At 36.5% G+C, this 25,471-nt stretch overlaps 1 protein-coding gene and 1 long non-coding RNA gene across 4 annotated transcripts in view; one reads left to right on the top strand and one right to left on the bottom strand.

Annotated features, from left to right (window-relative positions):
- Positions 1 to 3,694: 3,694 nt before the first annotated feature.
- The window catches only part of LOC145672897 (uncharacterized), a 33,202-nt gene continuing 11,425 nt past the window's right edge, over positions 3,695 to 25,471 (bottom strand). Inside the window, exons 2-3 of the long non-coding RNA XR_014128698.1 lie at positions 15,720 to 15,980; positions 3,695 to 6,150 (exon numbers count right to left, since the gene is read on the bottom strand). This is a non-coding gene — a long non-coding RNA (uncharacterized LOC145672897). The remainder of the gene's footprint in view (positions 6,151 to 15,719; positions 15,981 to 25,471) is intronic.
- Positions 18,107 to 25,471, top strand: part of cdi (serine/threonine kinase) — a 355,509-nt gene continuing 348,144 nt past the window's right edge. For all 3 annotated transcript variants that reach the window (XR_014128697.1, XM_081742093.1, XM_081742092.1), the window contains exon 1: positions 18,107 to 18,952. Coding sequence is in view for 2 of the 3 variants with exons in the window: in XM_081742093.1 (XP_081598219.1) it covers positions 18,695 to 18,952 (258 nt within the window). In the remaining variant the exon portion in view is untranslated. The remainder of the gene's footprint in view (positions 18,953 to 25,471) is intronic.

Genomic DNA, 25,471 nt, shown 5'->3' with positions numbered 1-25,471 from the left:
TTTAAGTGTAAACAAGCGATATCTCGTTTTTTTAGAAGCAAGTAACACGATTGGTTGGTTGAATTTAGCTTAGCTTCTCTTTCAGCACCGGGGCTATTATAGACATGATTAGAGACCGGATGTTTAGGCACTAAAAACCTGGAAAATAGGCACTAAAAATTTAAAAAATAGGCAGTAAAATAGGCACTAAAATGTAACTCGAAATAATGAAGATAAATACTCAATACCATTGAAAAATAGACTCAAGTCATAGATAATGTTCAAAGAATACAGAAACATACGATACCTGTTTGTTAATATCTTCTTTTATTGTTTATATGAAAACGAAGCTTGTTACGCATTCCATATATACTGGGTGAACCTGAAAGATGTGCACATACTTCGAAAGGTGATTTGCGACATGAAAACAAGACAAGAAGTTCTTTTGCATTTTGTCGAATTCCGCGTCGTGTACGAGTGACAGGGGAACCAACTTGGAATCCAAAATCGAATCCTGACAATTGCAACGAGACATAAAAGTGTGCACATACTCCGGAAGGTGATTCGTGACATTCAAGAGGACTTTTTGTCTTCTTTTCATGTCACGAATCACCTCTCGAAGTATGTGCACATCTTTCGGTTCCGTTCCAATTGTCAGGATTCGGTTTTCGATTCCAAGTTCGCACTCTGTCACTCGTACACGACAAGGAATTCGACAAAATACTAGATGACTTTTGTCTTCTTTTGATGTCACGAATCACCTCCCGAAGCATGTGCACATCTTTGAAGTTCAGCCTCTATATTTGTAACTTACCACGTGCTTTGGTGTGCAAACACCTAATATACGTATATATGTGTGTATTATTTATGATATACAAATTATATATTTTCCCAATGAAGGCTTATTTTAAAGAAAATGCATAGAATAGGGAACATTAGGTACTAAAGCAATTATTTAGGCAGTAAAGGTCGAAATAGGCAAAATAGGCAAAATAGGCAAAATAAAATTGGCTGAAATCGAAACTATAACCCCCCATATAAACTTTAAAACAAAATTTTTGATCATATCTTTAATATTAAAGAATAATCATTTTGACTAACATCCGGTCTCTAGACATGATCTTAGAGTTTAAGGTGGAATCCAAACCACCATAACGCAACACCCTTTCCCACCGGGAATTAAACAGGGGTCACTGTGAACCTATAAGACAAGCGTGCTAGCCACTAGACCTACAATGGGGATCAACAAACACGAAATGAGCAGAGTAGGCAGGGTATCATTTTCGAAATCCTCAATCGAACATTTTATTAATTACACAACCACACACACTAAAAATAGAAGTTCTGTGCACCGTACCCCAGGATTCTGATTCGATGTATTTTGTTATACAGAATCCAAATTTCGAAACCCCAGGACGATTGGCCGTATCATTTTTTTGTTATGGGTGAAAAATTTGAGCGATTTTGGAAAGGAGGATACATGTAATACAGCCATATAAAAAAAAAGTTCTGTGCGCCGGACCCCAGGATACTGATTCGAGGTATTTTGTTATACACAATCCAAATTTCGAAACCCCAGGACGATTGACCGTGTGAATTTTATTTTGTGGGCGAAAAACGGGTCTGCTCCCTATCCAAAATTGCTCAAAATTTTCGCCCATAAAAAAATTACAAGGTCAATCATCCTGGGGTTTCAAAAGTTGGATTCTATGCAACAAAATACATCGAATCCATATCCTGGGTCCGCTGTACAGATTATTATTATTATTATTATTATTATTATTATTATTATTATTATTATTATTATTATTATTATTATTATTATTATTATTATGTATTGCTGTGTTATCTGTATCCTCCCTATGCAAAATTGCTCAAATTTTTCTCCATAACAAAAAAAATGACAGGTTAATGCTCCTGGGGTTTCGAAATTTGGACTCTGTGTAACAAAATACATCGAATCCATATCCTGGGGTTTCGAAATTTGGATTATGTGTAACAAAATACATCAAATCCATATCCTGGGGTCAATCATCCTGGGGTTTCGAAATTTAAGTTCTGTGTAATAAAATACATCGAATCCATATCCTGGGGTCAATCATCCTGGGATTTCGAAATTTGGATTCTGTGTAACAAAATACATCGAATTCATATCCTGGGGTTTTGAAATTTGGATTCTGTGTAACAAAATACATCGAATCCATATCCTGGGGTCAATCATCCTGGGGTTTTGAAATTTGGATTCTGTGTAACAAAATACATCGAATCCATATCCTGGGATCAATCATCCTTGGGTTTCGAAAATTGGATTCTGTGTAACAAAATACATCGAATCCATATCCTGGGGTCAATCATCCTGGAGTTTCGAAATTTGGATTCTGTGTAACAACATACATTGAATCCATATCCTGGGGTCAATCATCCTGGGGTTTCGAAATTTGGATTCTGTGTAACAAAATACATCGAATCCATATCCTGGGGTCAATCATCCTGGGGTTTCGAAATTTGGATTCTGTGTAACAAAATATATCGAATCCATATCCTGGGGGTTCGAAATTTGGATTCTGTATAGCAAAATACATTGAATCCATATCCTGAGGGTTCGAAATTTGGATTCTGTGTAACAAAATACACTGAATCCATATCCTGGGGGTTCGAAAATTAGATTCTGTGTAACAAAATACATTGAATCCATATCCTGGGGGTTCGAAATTTGGATTCTGTGTAACAAAATACATTGAATCCATATCCGGGGGGTTCGAAATTTAGATTCTGTGTAACAAAATACATTGAATCCATAACCGGGGATCTGCTGCATAGAACTTTTATTTTAATGTTATTTATTTATTTATTTATTTATTTATTGTGGCTGTGGTATTAAGAATTGTATATTATTGTGTATTATTAATTACATTGACATAAACTCCAGAGACTTAATAATGCATGTTTCTTTCATTTTTTTTTCTTTAATGTATTCAGTAAATTGAAGAAATGACACTTTCTTATAGCAAAGAAACACGAGAGTCGTTGATGTGCTACAAAACAATTTGCATGACTAAAGACGGTACGGAGTGCAAATATATTAATTTAGAAAAGACAGTAGACATCTCCAGGACACTTTATGGACATTCTTTCGGATATCTTGCAAATATTTGTTATCTGAAATTGAGGAGGGAAGGGGGAATGTTAAAGCTGAGAATGTTAGAGGCAACATAAATACAGACAAAAGAAGATGTAAATGATATCGAATGATTTCGCCAATGTAACGTAACCGATATCGATGTGAAAAAGAAAGCGAAATGTCCAGTAACATAATCTGCGAAGCAATAGTGAAAGTTGTGAGTGAAATTTTCAAGAGGATTTCGTTTTATCAGAAAATAAATATACTCATATGTATGTGTATATATATATAAAAAGGAAGGGGAATAATAAACTTCGTGTTCATGTAACATCAAACGGCCCAATGAACAAATAAATTGTCACATATGTTCATATCAACTTTCGTTTTCTAAAAGAAAAAAAGTATTCTTTTAAAAAAATGTAATGGATCTTATCTAGCTCTTTACGAATTCTTGAGTTTAATTCATAGCTTCGTTAAAAAAAAATAATAACAAATTAGCCGTCTTCATTTTAAAAGGGAAAGGCAAGTTTTGAAATAATGAAAAGAGAAATGTATGCATATTTTAAGATTATTGATATTCACGAAGTACTCGGTACAAGTTACATACCTCTTGAACATGTTTTTGTCTTTCTTTTTTTCTCTGTTTATATTATAAATGAGTGATTCTGTGCATAGATTACGCATTGTCTACGCGTGTGTTGACATTCTGTGTAACAAAAAAAAAATGTATGTCATATGCAGAGAAAGTGATTTTTTAATTTTGTCACTAACATTATTTTTTTTTTTAAATATCACACAAATAACAATAAACGTAATAATATTAAGTTATTACAATTCTTTGTTTTTATTACATTAACTGTGTTGCCTCTGTTCACTATATTTAATTTTCTATTCTTAAAAATGGAGGGAAAATATTATTGAGTAATATTATTACTCTGACTTAGAAGTGAAATTGAAATGTGAAAATATGTAGTGCCACAGAACAAAACTGGCGTTAACTATTTATTTCCAGGGACGTACGCAGGAATTTATTTAGGGAGGAGTCTAAAGCGTTTCGGAGGGGTCCAAGTATAATTTAAGGCTAAATTATATGAAAATTTCTAAAATTGCCCCTAAAAGTAGACTCCATTTACAAAATAGTCGGGATTTCGGGGGGGGGGTCCGGACCCCCAGGACCCACCCCCTGCGTACGCCTCTGACTATTTCTAAGAACTTTTCGAAATCCATACCTATCTTGGTTCACGTCTAAGCTTTCCGGGTTAACCCTCTGACTACCAACGGGAGGTTACTTTGTGCCCACCACAATTTTATATTTTTTGTAGTCTTCTAATCGTTTCTTTAAAATTGTAAGAAAATACGGTATTGTTCTACATGTGTAGCTAGAGCGAATATCTTACGCAGGTTCAAATTGAATGGTAGTGTGTCTCATAAAATTTGCTATTTTAAGTTGGTGAGAAATGTGACTGATATTTAGTATTGTCTCTCCTAGATGGAAGTATAATAAATAGCCGTATTCCGCATTTTCTGAATTTGGCGGTTAGTCTTAACCCGTGTACTTCAGGGTGCTTCATGTTAGTGTAACATATAAATTTGCTATTATAAGTTGGTGGGCACCGTTTGCAGGAGATGTGACTGACATTTAGAAATGTCACTCCTAGATGGCAGCATAATAAATAGCTGTTAGCAAGGGTGCCCATCAGGGGGGGGCAAGGTGGGGCGCTCACCCCCCTAGAGGAAATTGTATTTCGGAAGATCGAAAACCCTGTAGAATTTTTAGAATAATTACCGCAAAATTTAAAACTATATTTGAAATGTCTCTTATACTTTCCCCCCTTGGAAACCACAACCTGGGCGCCCTTGGCTGTTAGTGTTATCCTGTGTATAGTTCACTTCAGTTTGCGTAGATTTATATATTATATGAGATTTATATATATATTGGGTGAGGCGAAAATATGTTAACATTAAATGGGGTTTACTCATGTGAAATTACAAGGCAAAGATTTCGTTACAGGGTTTCAATTTGTCACCCATCCCGCTCAATGCACTTGTGGAGTCTCTCCATCGTTGATTGTATGGCCTTCTGGGCCATTTGGGCAGGGATAGCAGCGATGACCTGAGTGATGCAGTGCTTCAGATCGTCCAAGTTTGCAAGGTTTGCTGGTATATACACGATCCTTGGCCATGCCCCACAAACAAAAGTCACATGGCGTCAGGTCGGGGGAACGTGCTGACCATGGGAGAGGACTACCTCTACCAATTCAACATTTACTGAACGTGTCATTCAGGTAATCCCGAACCATCTGAATGTAATGGGCACATCTTGCTGAAAGTACCTTTGCTTGAGAGTGGCAAGTGGAGTGTTCTCCATGAGCATGGCAAGGTAATTCTCTCCCCTGACAGTCTCTTCTTCAAAAAAGAAGGGTCCAATCACTCCAAATTTGCTCACTGCACACTAAACGTTCACCTTAAAGGAATCTCTCATGTGCTTGCGAACTTCCAGTGGGTGCTCGGTCGCCTAGATGACACAGCTGTGTTTGTTCACACGACCGCTGATGTGTAATGTTGCTTCGTAAGAAAACATGAACAGAATGTCCGGCTTCATGCGCACCATTTCCAAGATAACTTTTGCAGCATTCACGCGTGCTTGCTTGTCCGCGTTTGTGAGATGGTGCACAATCTGCAAGTGGTATCCTTCATTCCTAAATCACGGTGTAAAATTCTAACCATTGACCTTTCAGAAATGTTAGTCTCTAGAGAAAGTCTGCGCGAGGAATTGGTTGGGCTGGCTACCATTGCTTCCTGGATTAAGATGATACTCTCTTCAGTTCGGACAGATCTCTTTCTACCACTATTTCCCTTACAATCGGCTTGAAAGGTCCCCATCCTTACAAACTTCTCGTGGATTCTACCAACTATGAGGCGCGAAGGTGCATCCCGTCCGGTCCAGGGTGTGAATTTTTCTTGTACGATGCTTAGGAACTGAAAAACCTCCATTCATGCAGCTATTTTCCTTCGTTCCTCAATGGAATATAGGTACGCCATGGTTTAATCTGCAAAACAAAAAGAACACATCTTAATGTTAACATCTTTTTGCTTCACCCTGTAGCAGCCGATTAAAATTCCACCAAATATTTGAATTCACAAAATAATCCGGGAATATGATCACTGCAGGTAAGTGGCATAAAGTAGAATGCATTGTTACTGACTGTTCTGCTCGATCGACAATTAAAAAAAAAAAAAAAAAAAAAAAAAACTAAAGTGAAGGTGAACGGCATATTAGTAAATTTTAGACTGAAATTTTCACTTGAAACACAAAATAGACGCTAATAAATATTTCAAATTTAAAAGTTCTGAGTACCGTGTCGTCCGTTCACTTTTGATCACAAGGCTTCGATTCAACCAGGGGCAGATCCAGGACCTACTTCTGGGGAGGAGGCGCTGGGTTGTCATACTGCTACTTAGAGATACCTTTAACGGCTTCAAACTCTGGGATGGGTTTTATTTATACGTATAAAATAAGAGTTTCCTCTGAGAGAATACGAGACATGAAGCATGTTGGAGTATGAATGAAGCATCACGAAAACAACACAATGGACCTTATGTAAAGTCGATTTGACGTATGTTTAGCGTTATACTAAAGGCTTGACTACTGATGGAAGCATATATTAGTCGAGCTCTTTAGTATGGCACTAATCACGCGTCAGAACGACTCTGCATAAGGCCCAATGAGTTTACAGTCACAAAGAGCGTAAGTTGAAGTGGTTCAATCTCGAACAAGGAGTGAAACTTACGTAGAACAAGTATTGTGTGCCAATCCCAGATTCAAGTTGGAGTAGATGAGCGCTAGAAATATATTTTAGAAAGGTGATGTTTCTAGCCTTCACAGAATTTAGCATTCAATAATCACAGAGAAAATTTGAACCGGGGGCGTCATTTAGGAGGGGCAGGAGGAGGCAATTGCTTCCCTCAAGAGTTTGAGGAATACGCATACTTTAGTAGATTGTCTACTAATATACTAGTACAAAAGTCTGAAATGACGCCCCTGATTTGAACATCAATTTTGATGGTAATGTTTTGAATTTTAACAAGACCATTACCATCTCGGAATAAAAACATTCAAAATAAATTATAAAACATATGGTAAGCAACGAGGAAAATAAGAAAAGCTATTAGAATACTAGTACAGAGCCGTGCCGTGAAAAATTAGCGCCCGGGGCGAGACTATACGACAGCGCCCCCATACATATATTCCAAGCAATTTTTCCTATTTTTTCCCTTTTTCTATCGAATTTTTAGCCCCCCTTATTTCGGCGCCCGGGGCCGTTGCCCCGCTCGCTCTTCCCACGGCACGGCCCTGTACTAGTACTACTCTATTATTCTTAATTGTACACAAAACAATTTGGGCCTTATGCAGAGTTGTTTTGATGTGTGATTAGCGCCAAACTAAGGGTTTGACTAACGCATGGTTATCAAGGGTGTATTCAGAATCACTGATTAGTACGTAGTAGTTGACTAAGGTAATTAAACGAAACTAATTGATTTAGAGCAGAGAGTACCTGGGTTAGCCACATTAAACTTACATTGTGAGAACAAAGGCAATTAATTACATTTCTTCCTTTCTTTCCTTTCACCTTATCGGGTGATTTAACGATGAAGCAGCTATTAAGCCGAGTTCTCTACAATAGCAGAACTGTTTCTTAAAGTGAATAGTGAGAGTTGAGTAGAAAATTTTCAGTTTTCTGAGGGATACATACAACTGATCGATAAATTATTTTCCCTTATAATTACAACACAATCCTTCCATTGTAGCTAATATTAATTGACTTCTACTTATGCATGCCATAAATACATCCCTCAGAAATAAAAAAAAATAATTATAATCGGATTTCGTAACTATTTATAAGCTGTTTTGATGTCAAACCACAAAGAAAGCATTTCGAATTTTGTATTAGTTTTCTCACCCGATATATTGGGATTATATTAGTTAATCATATCCAAAACAACTGATTAGCATAACTCCAAGCAGACTCTGAATACCAAACAGTACACCCTCCTTAGTACAGAACTAATACGACACTAATTAATCACATAACTAATTCTTGATTAACGAATTCTCTCTAATACCATCCTTTATGCTTAGCAGGTCCGTACTATATTGCCTTGCGACTAATAAACAAGCACCACTGAAATTGAGAGGAATTTTATATGTGCGTGAAGACATTTTGACAGGTGATATTCTATCGTCGACACGTTTGTCATGTTACCGGCGAATGAGCCCGCAAAGGTTAAAGCCGCCTATATTTATCATATTACAATATTTAAATAAAGGTACTTCAAAATTTGGAGAAGTTTACTCCCTTTTATCTTGCCTATCCTTGACCGCAACCATAGGGGATGATCCTAATACCCTACAGCAAATATATACCATTTTTGATCAAAATTGAATAATTTTTATGTGGTTTATACTGGGTTGGTGGAATAAAGTTTAGAATCCCTTTCAACAGCTAAGCTATATGTGACACCAGTAGCGTAGCCAGGATGTGTGTTTGGGGGGGGCAAGTGCTGTTATAGGTACATATAGAAAATTACAAACAAAAAAATATATAAACATAAAAATATATAAAAAATTACAAACATCAAAGTGCCAAAGTACATTGTCGGACCTCTTTGGGGGAGACCCGGCTCCTCTGGGCCCCCCTTCCCTACGCCAGGGTGTGACACGAATCTACAACTTAACATGGGATCCGAAATCACATGAAGTTCCGCCAGGAACTGAACCCTGGCCTTCTGCAAGGGAGACGCTTGAGCAAACGAGGGAGCTCGTGTGGGAAGGTCATATAGCCAGAATGGAATAAAATAAGAACGCTTTCAAAGTTTTAACTGGAAGTCCAATTGGAAAACGACCATTATTGTGTTTTTCAGATGTAAAGCATCACGGGCAGTAGCCAATGCTGTGCGATATTCCGCGCGGTGTTGCCGGATTTCGGACTCCCCTTTCCCTTCTCGCTCTTCCTCTAGTTGAGATTATTACACATACATTGGCAACATTATTCACAATGTAAATATACTATTCCAGCAAACTCAAAGATTTTGGCTGTGTATCCTAGAAGTATATATAGCAACTGAATGACCTACCTATTAACTTATTCCACTGGAACTGCTAAACGTTCGTCTTCAACACTACTTTCACTATCGTCTATGTCAATTAATATTTCGCCATTGTCTGAATCTGACTCTTGTAAATTTTTTATTATGAGTTCCAAAAATTGTAAACACAAAAAATAATTCTTCGAGCTTCACTTCGTGGCACTTTTTTTTTTAAAGAAAATTCCGCACTTGTACTCGGTTTCCTTAAAGACATTGTCAACTATAATTTTGGAGAACAAATGAACTACCACGAAAGAAAGCAACCTAGACACTGATGAATAATGTTTATGCTAGAAGAAGAGAAGTTGCGTTCCTACACACACAATCAGCTCCTTTGCTTCCATGTAATAACATACTCGTATACTTGATGTAGGTCTCACAACAACAATCCATCTGATTCGTAAGCAACACGATATGGTCGAGTTTGTTTTGGGTTACAATAATTTATGACACCACTCAGACGCCTGGTGCTTTTGCATCCCTGCTAGAGGAGTAAAGGAGTACGTAATTGACCACACATACGTAAGGTATTGAAACGAAGAAAAAAAATCATACTGCGTTTCTTCTGTCGAATAAGGAAGAATCTTGCATGAAGGCAATTTCAAAACAATATTACGAATGTCCCATACCTTCTGTTCTTCCACATGAGCTCCCGCCGGGAATCGAATATATATATATATATATATATATATATATATATATATATATATATATATATATATATATATATATATATGTGTGTGTGAATCAAATTGCAGAGGCTTGTTATTTAATTCGATCGCTTACTATTCTCAAGGGTGTAGAAACGGGGGAAAAGCGGGCCTTGACTTTCCAAACTATTTCCAGCCCCGAAATGAGGTTCATCTAGTATATGTTTAGTAAACTTATTTAATAATTAATGCAAATTAGGAACGTTTATAATAAAATAAGATTTTTAAAAAAAGAAAAAAGAAAACACCATCAATACAGTTTCTGTACCTAATTACAAGGACGCTGATTTCTCTGTAAATTTGGGGGGAGGGGTGCATTCAGATGCAGAAAGCATATATGATGATTTTAAGACAAATTGCATTCAAATTATGCCTAATATTGCACATTTACAAATAAAATGAGGGGCCCTGGCTCCCTCAGTCCCCCCAGGATCTCTCACTACTATATTATTGCATAATAATATCTGAGTTGATATTTTTTCGAGTTTTTTCCTTTTAGTATTTTAACCTACATAAACACAAAGTCGGATAAACAGACTGCTAGAAACAGCATTTGTTTTCTTATGAATAGCTTATTGATTTATCTCTTACAATCCGCTTTTCAACTTCAGTACTGTTAAGATCCGTCTTTTGTTAAGGTAGCATCGAGAAAACATAATATGTGTATAGTATACATGGTGAGTTAAAATGCTTTCATATTCTGAAAGAGGTCATTTGTTCTGTTTTTAATGTGTGAAAAGCTTTCCTCCCCCTGAAAGTAATGTTCCCCTAGAACAACCTGTTGGTTACACCCCTGATTATCCTTTAATAAAAGTTGAGTTCCATTTCCAAATCGAAGAAAAATCCACTGGAAATTAGACGGGACTCAACGCTCGTTTTACTAATTGTTTTATATGGAAACCTTTCAAAGCGTGTATCATGACAACCAGTTATCATAAAAAGATGTAGTTTTCACGTATGTTTTCGTAATTCTTTTCTCTACTTCGTAAAGTGAGCAGTTAATGTGCTAATACAATATTTCTAATAAGCGCCTCTGCTATTGTCAAGATTCGCAGTAGCGCGAGAAGTCAGCGTGCAGAACTGCTTTTCGCGAATTGTCAACACCGCTCAAAGCCAATTGGACGCCGCGTAAAGCCAACTCAAGGCCATGCCGCTTCTCATCTGAAATCTGCTGTAGGAAGACCTAGACGCAGATGGGAGGACAATATTGAGATGGATCTCGCAGAAATACGAATACAAAGTAGAAACTGGATCCAGTTGGCTAAGAATAGAAGTTAATAGAGGCTCTTGTCAAGGTGACATTGAACCTTCAGGTTCCATAAGCCATACGTGATGAAGAATTTTTTACAAGGTTTTCATTTCAAATGGACACTATAAACAGTACAGCATGTGAGGAGGTCATAACATTTTTTAAGAAAGAAAAAAAAATTATTTTGTGCAGCGAATTCTTTTGTTATTGAATTCGTGTGTGCGCGTATCGCACAATCTGTTCTCCGTAACTCTATTCTTCAGTCACACGGAACCATTTTATTATTAATATTATTATCTTCTTGTTCAACCATTTACGATGCATACGGTAAAAGATATGGAGAGAGAAAATCCACAGTCAATAAGTGATGCTTTGTACGGCCAGACACACGCTATTAGCTTCCCTATTTCTTCTCTTTCTCTACAAATACATCCGTCGTACCACAGTCTGTGCAATAATTCCGCTTTTAACTGAAAGAAGCTTTTGCGAGCATACAAATAATACATCATCGACGGAATAACCCATTGACTGCATTGCCACTATTTACTGTTTTGGTTCACATTCATGTTGTGTCCCGTGACTCGTGATTCATGACGCGTGACCTGAAAGCAGTCAGATCTGTGACCGGCGACTCAGACAGACCAATAGCTAGAAGTGACTCGTAGACGACGAAACATTTATCTCCGAATTTCAACAGGGATAAATTCCTAATTATACAATATAGTACATCACTTGATGTTAGACAGAAAACAAAAATAAATAAATAAATAATAAAAAAGGAAACAAACTCATTCATAAAAAAAGTCACAGAAAAGTGTGGCCAGTCAATCATTACATTGCAACAGTTTCAATTTATTCATTTTACAACAGCAATGATAACAATATTTTCATTTTGAATATATATTCTTTAACATTTTTTTTAAACATCCAAATCTTTTATTTATTTAAAATATATTCTTTAATTCAATATTAACAATCAATCTCATTATCAATCAATTTAGTATATGTTGACATATTATATAATTTTTACTGTACGTAATATCATAATATAAATTATTCACAATATACGAAAGAAATAACAATCAAACTGAGTAAATTTCAAACCAGAATACATGAGAGTTCTTTAACATATTTACCAACTTTGCTAAATTAATACTGAAACTTAATTCTCCGTGCTTACAAGGTAATTTATCATACGTCTTGCACATTCTATAAATAACAAAGAGTTTTGTAAAGAAACAGATCTGGGTATATTATTTGATAATAAATCTCTTGATCTCAAATTGCATTGTCTAACATAAAAAACTAATTCTTTGAAGATAATCAATGTTATCCATTATTCCAGTTATTGAATTATATAAAAATATCTGATCCAAAATTTCACGTCAATGATATACAATTAAACTCTTTTTAATAATTCCACATATAAAATTCTTTTAGTTAAAGCCGATTCATATCTCTTGTAACAGAGGTATCATAAGAACTTGTTTTATATATTTTTAATTGGTTTTTATAAGATTGGATTTGAAGGTCGGTGACCAAATTATTGATGCATATTCCAATTTACTTCTTATTAGATTATTAAATAATAATTTAATAGATTATGTATCCGTCAAACTTTGCGTGTTTCTACAAAACCCAATGTCATATTTGCTTCTGCTACTACACCGCTTTCTAAACGACATATTGTGTGTAAATACAACGCCCAAATCTTTAATATTTTCTGGTTATCTGAAAATTACTAATATAATATTTATCATTGTTAGTACGTTTACAATATGTATATGATATTAAAACAATATCTAATAGTTTTGCAACTTACTTTAAGTTGGTGTATGCTAATGATGTACCAACATATAATTAAAGAGATATTAAGGATATGTAATTATGTAGTACTTTAACATTGTAAATAATAAATGAAAACCGACATTATCAGGCTACATGAAACCAAACAAACCTTGCGATGTCGATGGTATACCTCCGTATGCATTCAAAGTATGTTGGGAAGTTTTTAAGGCACCCTTTATGCATTTTATATAGACTAATTTATTTATAAGAAAACAGGTATTTCCTGATATGTAGAAAATACCTACAGTTACACCTATATTTAAAGGTGGAAAATTATAGGCCGAATTCTGTTATTTGTGCTCTTGCGAAAGTATTAGAATTCATATTGTATTCTCGTATTTTCACTCATATATATTTTCACTCATATATATTTTCACTCATGATATATATAAATTCATATATCTGATTGTTTCATGGTCTTCCGTTTCATTGCTGACATAAAGGGAAATTATTATTATTATTATTATTATTATTATTATTATTATTATTATTATTATTATTATTATTATTATTATTATTATTATTATTATTATTATTGTAATGTGTGGTTATCGCATCGCCTTCCATCGCCGTTATTTTTTGACTTTCTAGAATGGATTTCGCTATTTCTTAATTTAAGAATCTTCACAATTTACCTCACTAACCTTAATCTATAAAGAAGATTATGTACACTCACTGGGAATCGAAACTGGGTCCACACGGTAACCGTTTGGGTACACAATAGCTTTGTTTAACGGATAGAGAAGGTAATTGCATTCTGACGAGTTCACTCTGAGATAAATGAAGTTTTACCTTCCACGCTTATGCCTTTTACTTTAATTATGTAATAATTGGTGGAATGGAAATTAGGGAGGAAAGGAAAATCTTTCAAAGTTATGTCCCACGATTATGCCCTTTAGACTAAGGGAGACGATGATTAAGGCAAGTGAATGATGATGGAAGAATTCGTGGAATGAGAAAGTGGGAGGAAACGGGAGTATCCTGAAAAAAAACACGGACACCATGTTGTTCACCACAGATTAACTTGGTCGGGGATCGAACCAGGGGTTCCATACACCAGAGGTAATCGCCCTACCTCTGAGCCAGTGTGTCCCCTCAGGAAGAAACGTGAGAAAACCCACACACACGATGTTATCTCCCATGAACTCCCATGGTCTAGAATAGAAAAAGGGCCCCGTTGTATCGAACGTGATAATTCTACCACTTCAGCCACTGTATTCTCTTGGAATTGGTTGTGAAGTTCTTCTTATTCAGAGACGACCATTTTGCAATTGATGGCAACACGGCCTTGGGGTTATAATTCTCAGTAAAGCATAGATTCACTAATTTCACACAGGCTCATGCTGAACTCGTGCTCGCGCGATCTAGCTTTCACTAACCGTATTGAGCTCGAGCTTACTGTGCTCAATGGGACACGCACTCGTTAAAGTGATTACGGCTCGTGCCTGCATCGGACTCGAGCTATGGCGCGCAATCAACTTAATATTGGTCACGTTTACAAGACCTTCTGGTCAATTCTTGAGCTCTAGCCCAAGGCACAGATTCGCGATTTGGACATCTCTACTGTATATATTAACTACCAAATTCCCCCCCCCCCCTCTTGTGATACTGCGGGTATTATTTTGTGTTCTTTCTCAGCTTTTCATAAATAATTCGTCTAAACTCAGGAAGTCTCGTCTGGGCATCTGAATCAACTAATCCCACTTCCTTTTCTTCCATTCCAGGTCAAATATATACAGGGTGTTTGAAAACAACACCGACAACGTTTAGGAGGGGATTTCTGACACCAAGATAAGACAAAAAGTATAGACCAACCTGAGTGAACAAATGCTTCCTTTCGGAGTTATAGGCTGCCGAAGACAGAAAAAATGAACTTTAAAGGTCCATAGCTCCAAAATTATGGGACCTACTGTAGTAGGGTCAAGAATTCACTTGGGAACTAATATGTGCTCTATCCAAAATAAATGTTTCAGAAGCCTAAGGTACTCACAAAGCAATTTTTATAGAGGCAGTTTAGCTCCGGGCATATAATTTGAAGTACTCACCAATTACCTCTGTGAAAATTGTTGCAGAAGTATCGCAGGATCTCAAAGATGAATATTTGGATGGGACATATACTAGTTCCTAAATAAAGTCTTAACTCGACTACAGGAATCAGCTCCCAAAAGTTGTCGGTGTTGCTTTGAAACACCCTATATATATATATATATATATATATATATATATATATATATATATATATATATATATATATATATATATATATATATATATATATATATATATATATAATGTCTCCAAGGTACGAAGGGGTTCAGTGGTAGAGCGCTTACATCTAGTATGTGAGGTCCCTGATTCGATCCCCGGTCAAGTAAGTTTGTGGTGGCCAACACCGTGTTCGTGGGTTTTTTCGAGGTACTCTCGTTTCCTCCCACATTCTGATTCCACTAATTATTCCATAGTTATACACTTGCTTTAAATATCGTCCTCCTTAGCCTAACGGGTATAATCGTGGGAGATTAAACTGAACTAACGGAATTCGAGATATGACAATTTTATTATAATGATTGAAACCATCAGTCATTTTCTTTCTTTCTACTATTTTCTCCTCTTTTATATCAAATAAAAAAAAAAAAAACATTGAAACATAGGCTTATCTACTTACTTTAAATGACAATTCCAAATGCCAAATTTCAAGTCTTTAATCTTCAGAAATTTGGAGATATGCACTCTTTAGTGTGATAATTGCCACTCCATTTCTCTTGAATTTCCAAAAATCCTTCCTTGGTGGTACCTTTCGTCACAAATCCTATGCATTGTCCAAATTTGAAGTTTCTGGCTCAAGCGGCTTGGCCTGGGTTTGATCACTTACTCAGGACTTCTTTTATTCAACACCATCGTCATTGGTACTCTGCCATTATTGACACTGAGAATAAATTAGAATATTCCATGAAAAAACAACAAGAAGAACAACAACAACAAAAAAAAAAAAAAAACACGAAATCTTTTAGTTTAACGTCCCATAAATATGCCGTTTAGGCTAAGGGAGACGATGAATAAAGCAAGTGAATGACGATGCAAGAATTGATGGAATGACAACGGGGAGGAAACGGAAGTACCACAAGAAAAGTCACGGACGCGATGTTGATCACCATAAACTTACTTGCCAGGTAATAGAACCAGGGACCCACGCACCAGAGGCAAGCGCCCTACCACTGAGCCATCGTGCCCTCCCAGTATTCCATGGACCACACTCTTAACTAACATTATATAGAGAGATTGTTTTTTCTGTTTAACTTTCTTTTTAAGCACCAATGCTAAATCAGACGTTGTTGTACACCTTAAGAGTGATACGTAGTCCATGATGTCCCGTTGGGAATCGAATCCGAGTTTCCCGTACTGTGAGATAAGACTGCTTTTAGCGTCAAAGGTGATGTTGAGGTTAGAACGTCCCCAAAATCTCAAAATTACCGTTGACAAAGTAGCGTTTTAAGACATTTTCAAGTCTTTCCCATAAGCATTGTTTTCTAAAAAGAAAAATCATCACCACCGATTTATTTTGGTAAGGGTGAACGTCATGAGATATAACCCTTACACGTGGCTATGTTGTGGCAGAGACTTCTTTTGCCTGTTATGACTTTATCACATGCAGGCAAGGGCGCCGATTCTGGGGGGCCGAGGGAGCCCGAGCCCCCCAAAGTTCATGTGGGCCCCCTCATTGTATTTATAAATTTACAATATTTGTCATAATTTGAATGTAATTTGTCATAAAATCTTCATATATGCTTTCTGCATCTGAATTGTTCCCCCCCCCCAAATTTACAGAGAAATCGGCGCCCTTGCAAGCAGGGGTGCACTCACTGGAATACACAGGGTCCGGACGTCCCCAAAACTTTCTAACTCAACGTACATTTGTACACTTTCTTAATAAAACTATACTTCTTGAACAAAGAAACAGTGGCGGTTCTAGAAGGTAAAATCCCGGGGGGGGGGGGACAGCCACAATCCAGACTATGATAGATATATCATGAGTTTATAGCTATTACAACCTTTCAGAAATACATAAATAATACGTTAAATTATATTTGCCACTTAAAAAACTAAGGGCGCCCCTGCCCAAGGGCGCCCATGTTGTGGTTTCCAAGGAGGGGCAAGTATAAGAGACGTTTCAAATATAGTTTCAAATTTTGCTGTAACGAATGTAAAAATTCTATTGGGTTTTCGATATTCCCAAGTACAATTTCCTCTAGGGGGACGAGCGCCCCACATTTCCCCCCTGATGGGCGCCCTTGCCCCTGCCCCAGGCTAGATCCGGGTTTGCAGGAAAACCATTGATGAAACATGAAAATTTGATCTTACACTTCATATTTCTCTTATAAAAACAATCTAATTCTTTTTTTTTTTTTTTTTTTTTTTTTGGAAAATGTAGGTGGAAACATTTTACAATTACTTTTCGCCTTTTCGGGTGCAGAATAGTATGTGTTCAATACTACTTAGCCGTAGTGATTTGTAGTATTCAGGGGTGCCCACAAAGGGGGGTTATGACGCAAACTGCGTCATTGAAATATTTGGGGGGGGTTAAAAATCTATATAAATATGTTTGACGGGGTGTATAAATTAATAGAAATTATTTTTTTTTCATGGAAGAACACCTACGGATAGACAATTGAGGGGGGTGCGTCATGGACATGAGGGGGGGGGGTAGGCACCACTGCTAGTATTGGACACCCCCTCCCAAGTTTCAACCCTCCCAACAAAAATTTATCGAATGCGTACCAGGTCAAAAGACTGCAATACTGTTTAGCTTTTATCGGTGGGTTTAGGCTAGAACTAGTTTTTCATTTTTATACTTAAAAGGGAATCGTATAAATAAAAAAAATAAATAAAAATTGAATGATTTTGAACGATGCAACTAAACGAATCATTTACGTGAAAATGGTTCATATTATTTATCACCGACTCTGTACTCTCACCGCTGGATGGCTCTGCATCTCTCGCTGTGTAAACAGGATCACGTGACTTAGTGCAAGTGTGTCGGTGTACTGCGGGCAGATGTCGTTGCAGTTGTAATATGGCGTTAGGCGAGTGAAGGTGATGGCTGTTGATCTGTTGAATTGTGTTCAGTTTTGACTGCATTGGCATTCGTGCGTGAGAGTGCTGAGGACGGTTTCTGTCTTGTGAATGTATTATTTACAGATTCTTGTGAAAAGAATGTAAATGAATTAAGTGATTATATATTTATTTTGTTTTTCAAAGTGACACTGACAACTTTTCGTGAGTGAAGGAGTGACTTTACCTGTGCACTCGATTCGAAAAATGCCTAAAAACTGTGTGTGTATCGGTATTAATTATTTCCTTGCATAAATATTGTTTCGACAGGTGTAATTTGATAATGGAAAGCATTAGGGATATACGTAATAGTGGTTTCTGTTAGAAAAGTGGTATAGTTTGATGCCAATGTCAAAGGTTGCATTTAGCAAGTGAATCTCAAAAGTATATATATTTTTTTCAGTACTATTCACGCATTTATGGAAGCAATTTTATAGAGAAAAAGTGCAATGTGGACAGTTAGTACTGGCTTCGTTTTTTCACCAGTATTAAATTTAGAGATGTGTCTGTTTATCACTTAAAACAATCATAATGTTTACTTCTGGAAATGATAGTGGCTACTGTGAACAGTGTAATGGTGACAAAACATCGAAATCTGTTCGTTCTAATAATTGTAGTGGGGAACTTATTAACACGGCATCCCAGCCGATTGTCGAACCTGTTGTCAAACACTCCCGGATGACAGGTTCGTCATGTCAGGCCCTCCGACATGCTGTGGCAGCCCTAAATAGGCTGGATGATTTTACCTGTGAGAAGATAGGATCTGGGTTTTTCTCAGAAGTTTTTAAGGTAAGCTGATTTATTTGTGTAAATTTGGTATTTAGTGTGACTAGTGGAGTGGTAACATTAAGTGCGTTATTTTTTCGCCAACAGTGATAGTTGTTTAGTTTAGTGCAAGGTGCTATTTACGTCGGGTAATCTTGTATTTGTGGGTGGTTAGCTCTGTTATAGTAAAAAAAGAAAAAAAAAATCCGTTAGAAGGCTAGATATAACGTATTTAGGTTAAAGTTTGCACCTTTGGTACGAGAGACCCGGGTTCGATTCCAGACAACTGCCGTGTAGTTCGAATCTCATGTTGACATGTTGGTCAATGTCTTGTATGTGTTCAATGTTTTAAGTGGCCGTTACTGAATCGAATCAATCGAAAGCTTTGCGATGCATTATATTTTCTGCTGGTTAAGGCGGCTTTTTTTTTTTTTTTTTCTTTCTTGAAATGGAATAGAGATTACGGTCTTGCATAATGATGGATACCGTTTGTATCTAGAATTTTATTAAGTGTTAGGGAAAAGACAAGTGCAGTGTCTGGTATTTATTTGTAGGAAATTTCAATGAGATGTTTTGGGTACAAGATGTCAAACATTGGAAATGTTGTAAAATAATGTTTATACGATCCGAGGAAAGGAATAGTAGGAGAGTGAAACTATTCTTAGGAAGATTTTTACTGTATGGCAGATCCATCATGTGTGTAAGAACATTCTTACATATCGTGATTCATAATACTTTCGGATGGTATTTAGTATCACCCCAATCTCGTTTCATGGCTCCAGAACCGAGTACTTTTTTTTTTTTTTTTTTGGTCTAAATTGTGATGAACGTAGAAAATAACGGGCCCTACGGGGCTTCCATCCCCCTTCGCTCGCTCAGCTATATTTTGTGAAGTAACTAATACTAGAGATATTATATGTGCAAGATTGGGTTGGGAAACTAAATATCAACCTTACGTTCTAGTATTTGCTGTGAATGAAACAAATATTGGCACTGACGCGATCCGAAAAAAAAAAAAAAAAAAAAAATCGTACTCAGAAGATAAAGTATGCAAAGTTATTGTTTTGTTAGTATAGTGTAGTCAACAAAGTAACTAACATAGTTGTCGCCTGGGGCATGATCTCGTCTTAGCGTCCCCCTGACCAACCAAACCAAAACACCCCCAAATGTTTGCCCAATTTTGCGCCCTCCCCCTAGTTATGTCACTGAGTGTAGTCTTGGTCAGATAAATTAGGACACACCACAATTTTTCGTCAAATCCCTACTAAAACTGAGTGGATCTGTGGTAACTTAATTTATTTAATACCACAATGTCACATAAGTCCTAGTACCACTGCAGTCCTTTATTCAATTGCTTACTTCCACATTTTTGCTTTCTGTTGTGTGGAGAGAGCTGATTGTGTTACGAAATACTGAAATATCCTTGGAACAATACCTAATAGTACCTAGTAGGCCTACTAGTTGATAGGTGGGTTTTTAATATTAGTTAAACAGTAATAGGAATTTATGAGATTGTTTTCTCATAAGAATAGAATGCATGATAATAATGCTTGCAAGCTATTTTTTCTTTTTTAGTAGCCCTTATATTCCCCGATAATATGTTTTTTCTTTTTTTTGTGTTTGTGTATGATTTATCATCTACAATTTAATTTAAAGAGAGCGTTTTTTTTTTTTTTTTTTCCGCCACGAATTGCAAATTTCTTACATTACTGATTTGTTATAAATTCGTACGAGTGTGTGCCTTCCTGTTCCTGTTGTGGACTTTAAATGAGGTTGACTGATTTTACACTTTAGATGAGGTTGTAAGATTGTTTTTAAGGGTTTGCCGGGGGTGCGCGTAGCATGTAAAGAAACCATTAATTAAACTTACAGCTTCGTCGTTCGATGGTGATATTTTTCATAATTCCTTTAGAGTCTGTTGTTAATAGTTATAACATAGTAATTGTTACGCATAATAATTTAATTTTATTATTTTTAAAAGACAGTAATGCCCAATACAGTCCGCTATTACTTAATTTTCAAAACATGTGTAATCTGATAACGTGTGTTTATAATAAAAATGTTTGCGTGTTTGTAACGGTCACACAACTCATTGCTGTTTCGAGATTGTTACAGTTAAAGAGCTAAATTATTGAAAAGATTACATTGATGTATATATTTGAGCTGATAAGTTAACTTTCCCATAAAGGATGCGTTCCCTCTGATCTAATTTCTTTTAATTGTATTGAGGATGAATTAATTGTTTATAATTGGAGGTCGTACTCAAGGAGCAGTTGACAGGGAAGTAACCTTTTCTGTGTTGTGTGTTTAAATATCTGCTGATGCTTGTACTGCAGCTATCGATGGATCATATAGTAAAGGTGGGATGAAATATTTAGGTATTGCAATAGCATTTTAGGTACAGATCGGAAAGGGATCGTGCTACTGGATTGTAATTATACTAGATATGCCATAATTCTTATTAATTTAATTGACTCTGTGTGTTAGCTTAGAATATTCATGTGCTCATCACATCAGGACCAGTATACATGCTTCTTTTGCTTGTATAAGCTAAATTCGATCCGAGAATTTGTTGGCTATATTATATGTTATTCTTTGGCTCGTAGTTCAGCAGTTGTGAAGTTCCGTGTGGTGTACGTATCGAAATTCACACTTTTATCCATTATTCTGTTATTATTGTTATTATTATTATTATTATTATTATCATTATGCCTTTGTGCAAGAGAGCTTCGGAGTTTCACCCACCCCTCGAACAAGATATGAAGAAAAATATTTGTTATATTATTGTATTGTAATGTCGCACATGGTGTTCTGTATAAACAATTTTACACGTTATTGTTTACAAAAACCACCACGTGGTTTAGCAAAAAGATTTTACACCAAGGTCCAGCAGCACCACCGGCACCAAAGGACCTTTATAAATTGGCTGAAACAACGGCAATTCGGTACCAATTTCCTGGTGTCCCTCCTACTGTTTGCTACAAAGTCGTGAATGTTCAAAAAATTATACTTGTGGCGAGAGGGTATGAGATTGAATCAGTAGCGTAGCCAGGATGTGTGTTTGGGTAGGGGGGGGGGGGCAAGTACAAAAAATATATATAAAAAAATTACAATCATCAAAGTACCAAAGTACATTGTCGGACCTCTGTGGGGGGGCCTTTGCCCCCCTCCCTACGCTACTAGATTGAATATTCGAAGCCCCTTTCTTCCCTTGAAGCTCTTCGTACACCGCTGGCGGGTATTACAATGTCTAAGTGTTCAATAATTCATTTATCGTTGATAATATAATTCATTTCTTAATACTTTGCACAAACAGTTTGTGGATTTTGTGTTGAAATTATAAAGTATAGAGGGTACCTCTCCGGTTATATTATACGATTGCTTCCCAGCTTTATTTATTTATTATTATTATTTTAGTTTTTATATGTGACGACACAGTTTACTGACCCCTCACGATATCACGACGCATTTATGTTAGGTTGTTATTAATCATTTTTTAGGCTAAAATAGACGGATGATTGCTGGAAGTGAATAGTGACACTATAATAGTGGAAAAAGAGCTCTAGTTAGAGACGTCTCAGGCCTGAAATGAGTGTTCCCCACTCAGTCACAGTACTCTTATTGTGTTCTTGTTAAGGTTGCGTACGAGACAGAGAATTCTGTCTGTCTCTTTCTCGAAAAGTATCATGGAAGTGTTTTCTTGTCTCTAAAAGTGCATCTGTTTCAATGGGAAGAGCTCAAGTTCTTATGGAAAACCGGATTTCTGAAAGATGAATGGGTCTGCTATGAACTGGTTTCCATACCTTACCGGTTGGTAGTGTACATGTCGTCATGTAAGATCGTCTTTTAAAGACATGATCTTTCTCCATCCTCAGTGCACTGTCTCGGCTTTGAGTATCTGGTTTATGATATCGGCGAGTCGCTGATTTCATATTTTAATTTAAATACGTACCATGTTTACGGCTGAAAGTATCTCTTTTATTATTTCTCAGTACTCAACTAATACGCATCATTTGGTCTGTCATTCAGTTTTGGAAAGGGGCCACGGTGGCTCAGCGGTAGAGCATTCATCTCTGGTGCGTGGGGTCCTTGGTTCGATCCTGGCTCGCGCCAAGTTAGCTTTGTGGTGGACAAACAGCATGTGCGTCGGTTTTCTCGGGCTTCTCCCACTTTCTTCATTCCAGTATTTCATTCATTTCTCATGATCACTGTCTCCTTAAGCCTAGCCGGCATAACCATGGGACGTAAAGCTGAAAGATTTCATTTCATTTTTACTTTTGTAAAGTGTTATCTTATTGAATTAATTGTAATATTTCAACAAAATGCAAGTGCATAGCGCTATGGCCATACTCACTTGGTTTCATGTGTTTCCTGTTTTTAAGTTTGAAAATGTGTGGGGAACTTTACCGCGTCACAATTTCATATTTGGTTAGCCTTATTACTTCGGAGTTTATTGGCATTAAAATTTTTCTCTTTTTCAAAAAAAAAAATAAATAAATAAATAAAAAAAAATAAAAAAAATAAAATAAAAAATAAATAAATAATTCTTAATGACAAGTAGAAGTGCTAAAACAGTCTTGACTGGGTCCTGCCTGCTTTAATAAAACAACATTTAGATTTGAATATTATGTTTGAAATTATTAAATTACTGATTGAATCTAGCTTATTTTAAGTACAGGTCAAGTTCGTGTTTTTCTTACTTTGGAGTTAAAGAAGAGAAATTCGAAGTATTATTAGTAGTGCTTGATATTATGTCGTTGAGAACGCTGGATGTAGGTAACTAAAAGCTGAGTTGTAACCCCAAAATCCCTACTTTTCTGTGAATTTAGTCTAATTTTAGGGATGATTGCACAAATTTTAATGTAAGTTATCCACATATTGAATTTGGATCCCCCCGAAATAAATTCTTGCATACGTCCCTGGATGGGGGTGAAAACGGCTACGATTGATGGACGGTATTTAAAACAGAATATCCCTACGTTAAGGGTTAGAGGTTAGCTGGGATACATGGTTCGCTTGGTTTGTGGCAAGTAAGCTGCGAATGATAGCAAAATACCTATGATGATGATCGTGATAGAAATCAAAGACCAATAGAAGGGCCGTGGTGGCTTAGTGATAAAGCGTTCACCTCTGGTGCTTTAGGTCCCTGGTTCAAACTCTGATCCCGCCAAGTGAACAAACACCGATTTTCTCGGGGTTCTCCCGTTTCCTCCCACTTTCTTCATTCCACAATTTCATTCATCTCTCATCATCACCGTCTCCTTTAGCCTAACCGGCATAACCGTGGGACGTAAAACTCAAAAATTTCATTTCAAAGTCCAATAAGCAGAAGCCGGTAATTTCGTAATTTCGTGTTTATTTCGTTCTCCCATAGTCAGGATTACCTTGATAAAGTACGAGACAGGAGGTAACTTTGACGACATCTTTTCCAGACGAGATAACCTTAATTCCTGGCTTGTAAGCAACCCTACTGACAGCTGAACTATTTGAATGGAATCCCAGGTTGTGGCAATGATTTTCAGTGTTGAACCAACGTTATGAGGTGATTAGGGACCCGCTTAAAATAAGAAGCAGTAGATTTCGATCTGAATAGCCAGAAATCACGGTATTGGTTGACCACACATCAGCTAACTATAAATTGCCTGTTCACCATGGTCCATCAACATTATGGGGTTTAACGTTAACTGTGCATTACTTAGATGAAGTTGACAGGCCTGGTAAGAAATATATTTTCTGCTGAAGTTATTCGATTATTTATTTGTATTGTTTAGACTTATTTCGTGTTTTAGTTCCAAAATGGTCGAGAGGACGAGTAGAATTTATTTGTTGTTTCTGATTTAGTGAAACCTGCTGCCTTAGTTGACTGAAAAAGGCAACCGGCATCATGTTGTATTCATAAGATTGGTTGTGGGATGGGCTACAGACACATAATTTTCCTTCTGTCGTTCAAGTAAACGAGATACAATTTGTTTTGGAGACATGTTTCCCATTTATTTTACATAGCGTACCATGTCATTCCAATGTTCTTTTTTTTTTTTTTTTATTTAATTTATATCACCCATTTCACCATATTCGATGAGATACGTACGGTCTGTGCATATTTAAATGTACCCAGTAGAGTCTAGGAAGCTGTTCTTTTATTATTATTTTTTTTTTTTTTATTTATACATTGATTGCCTACGTATTCTTGTGTTTGTGACCATTGTATTCTTAGAATTGGTTGCCAATGTTACGTAAATGTGTTCGTATTGTTTGTTGAAGTGCTGCGTATCTTTTCAGCATCTCAGCTGTGTAAGACGTAGACCTGATGTTATAGGTTATATCTGGGCCACCGTAATGCGTTCAAATGTCAAGGCTTTTACCGGGAATTGATCTCGGGACTCCGTAGATCAAATTTGTCCGTGGTAGCCACTAGACGTAGAAAGGCTCGAAAGAAGCATATGGTGAATGTCCCCTACACTTACCTAGATTAAAAAAAAAAAAAAAAACGTTACGATAAAAAAAAATTACTTATGGTGAATCTACCCCTACTTTTCTATGACA

Source organism: Thermobia domestica, chromosome 16 (genome assembly GCF_964235325.1).
Source record: "Thermobia domestica chromosome 16, izTheDome1.hap1.1, whole genome shotgun sequence".
NCBI lineage: Eukaryota > Metazoa > Arthropoda > Insecta > Zygentoma > Lepismatidae > Thermobia > Thermobia domestica.
The sequence above is the reverse complement of the archived record's forward strand: the minus strand, read 5'-3'. Positions and strand labels throughout refer to the sequence as shown.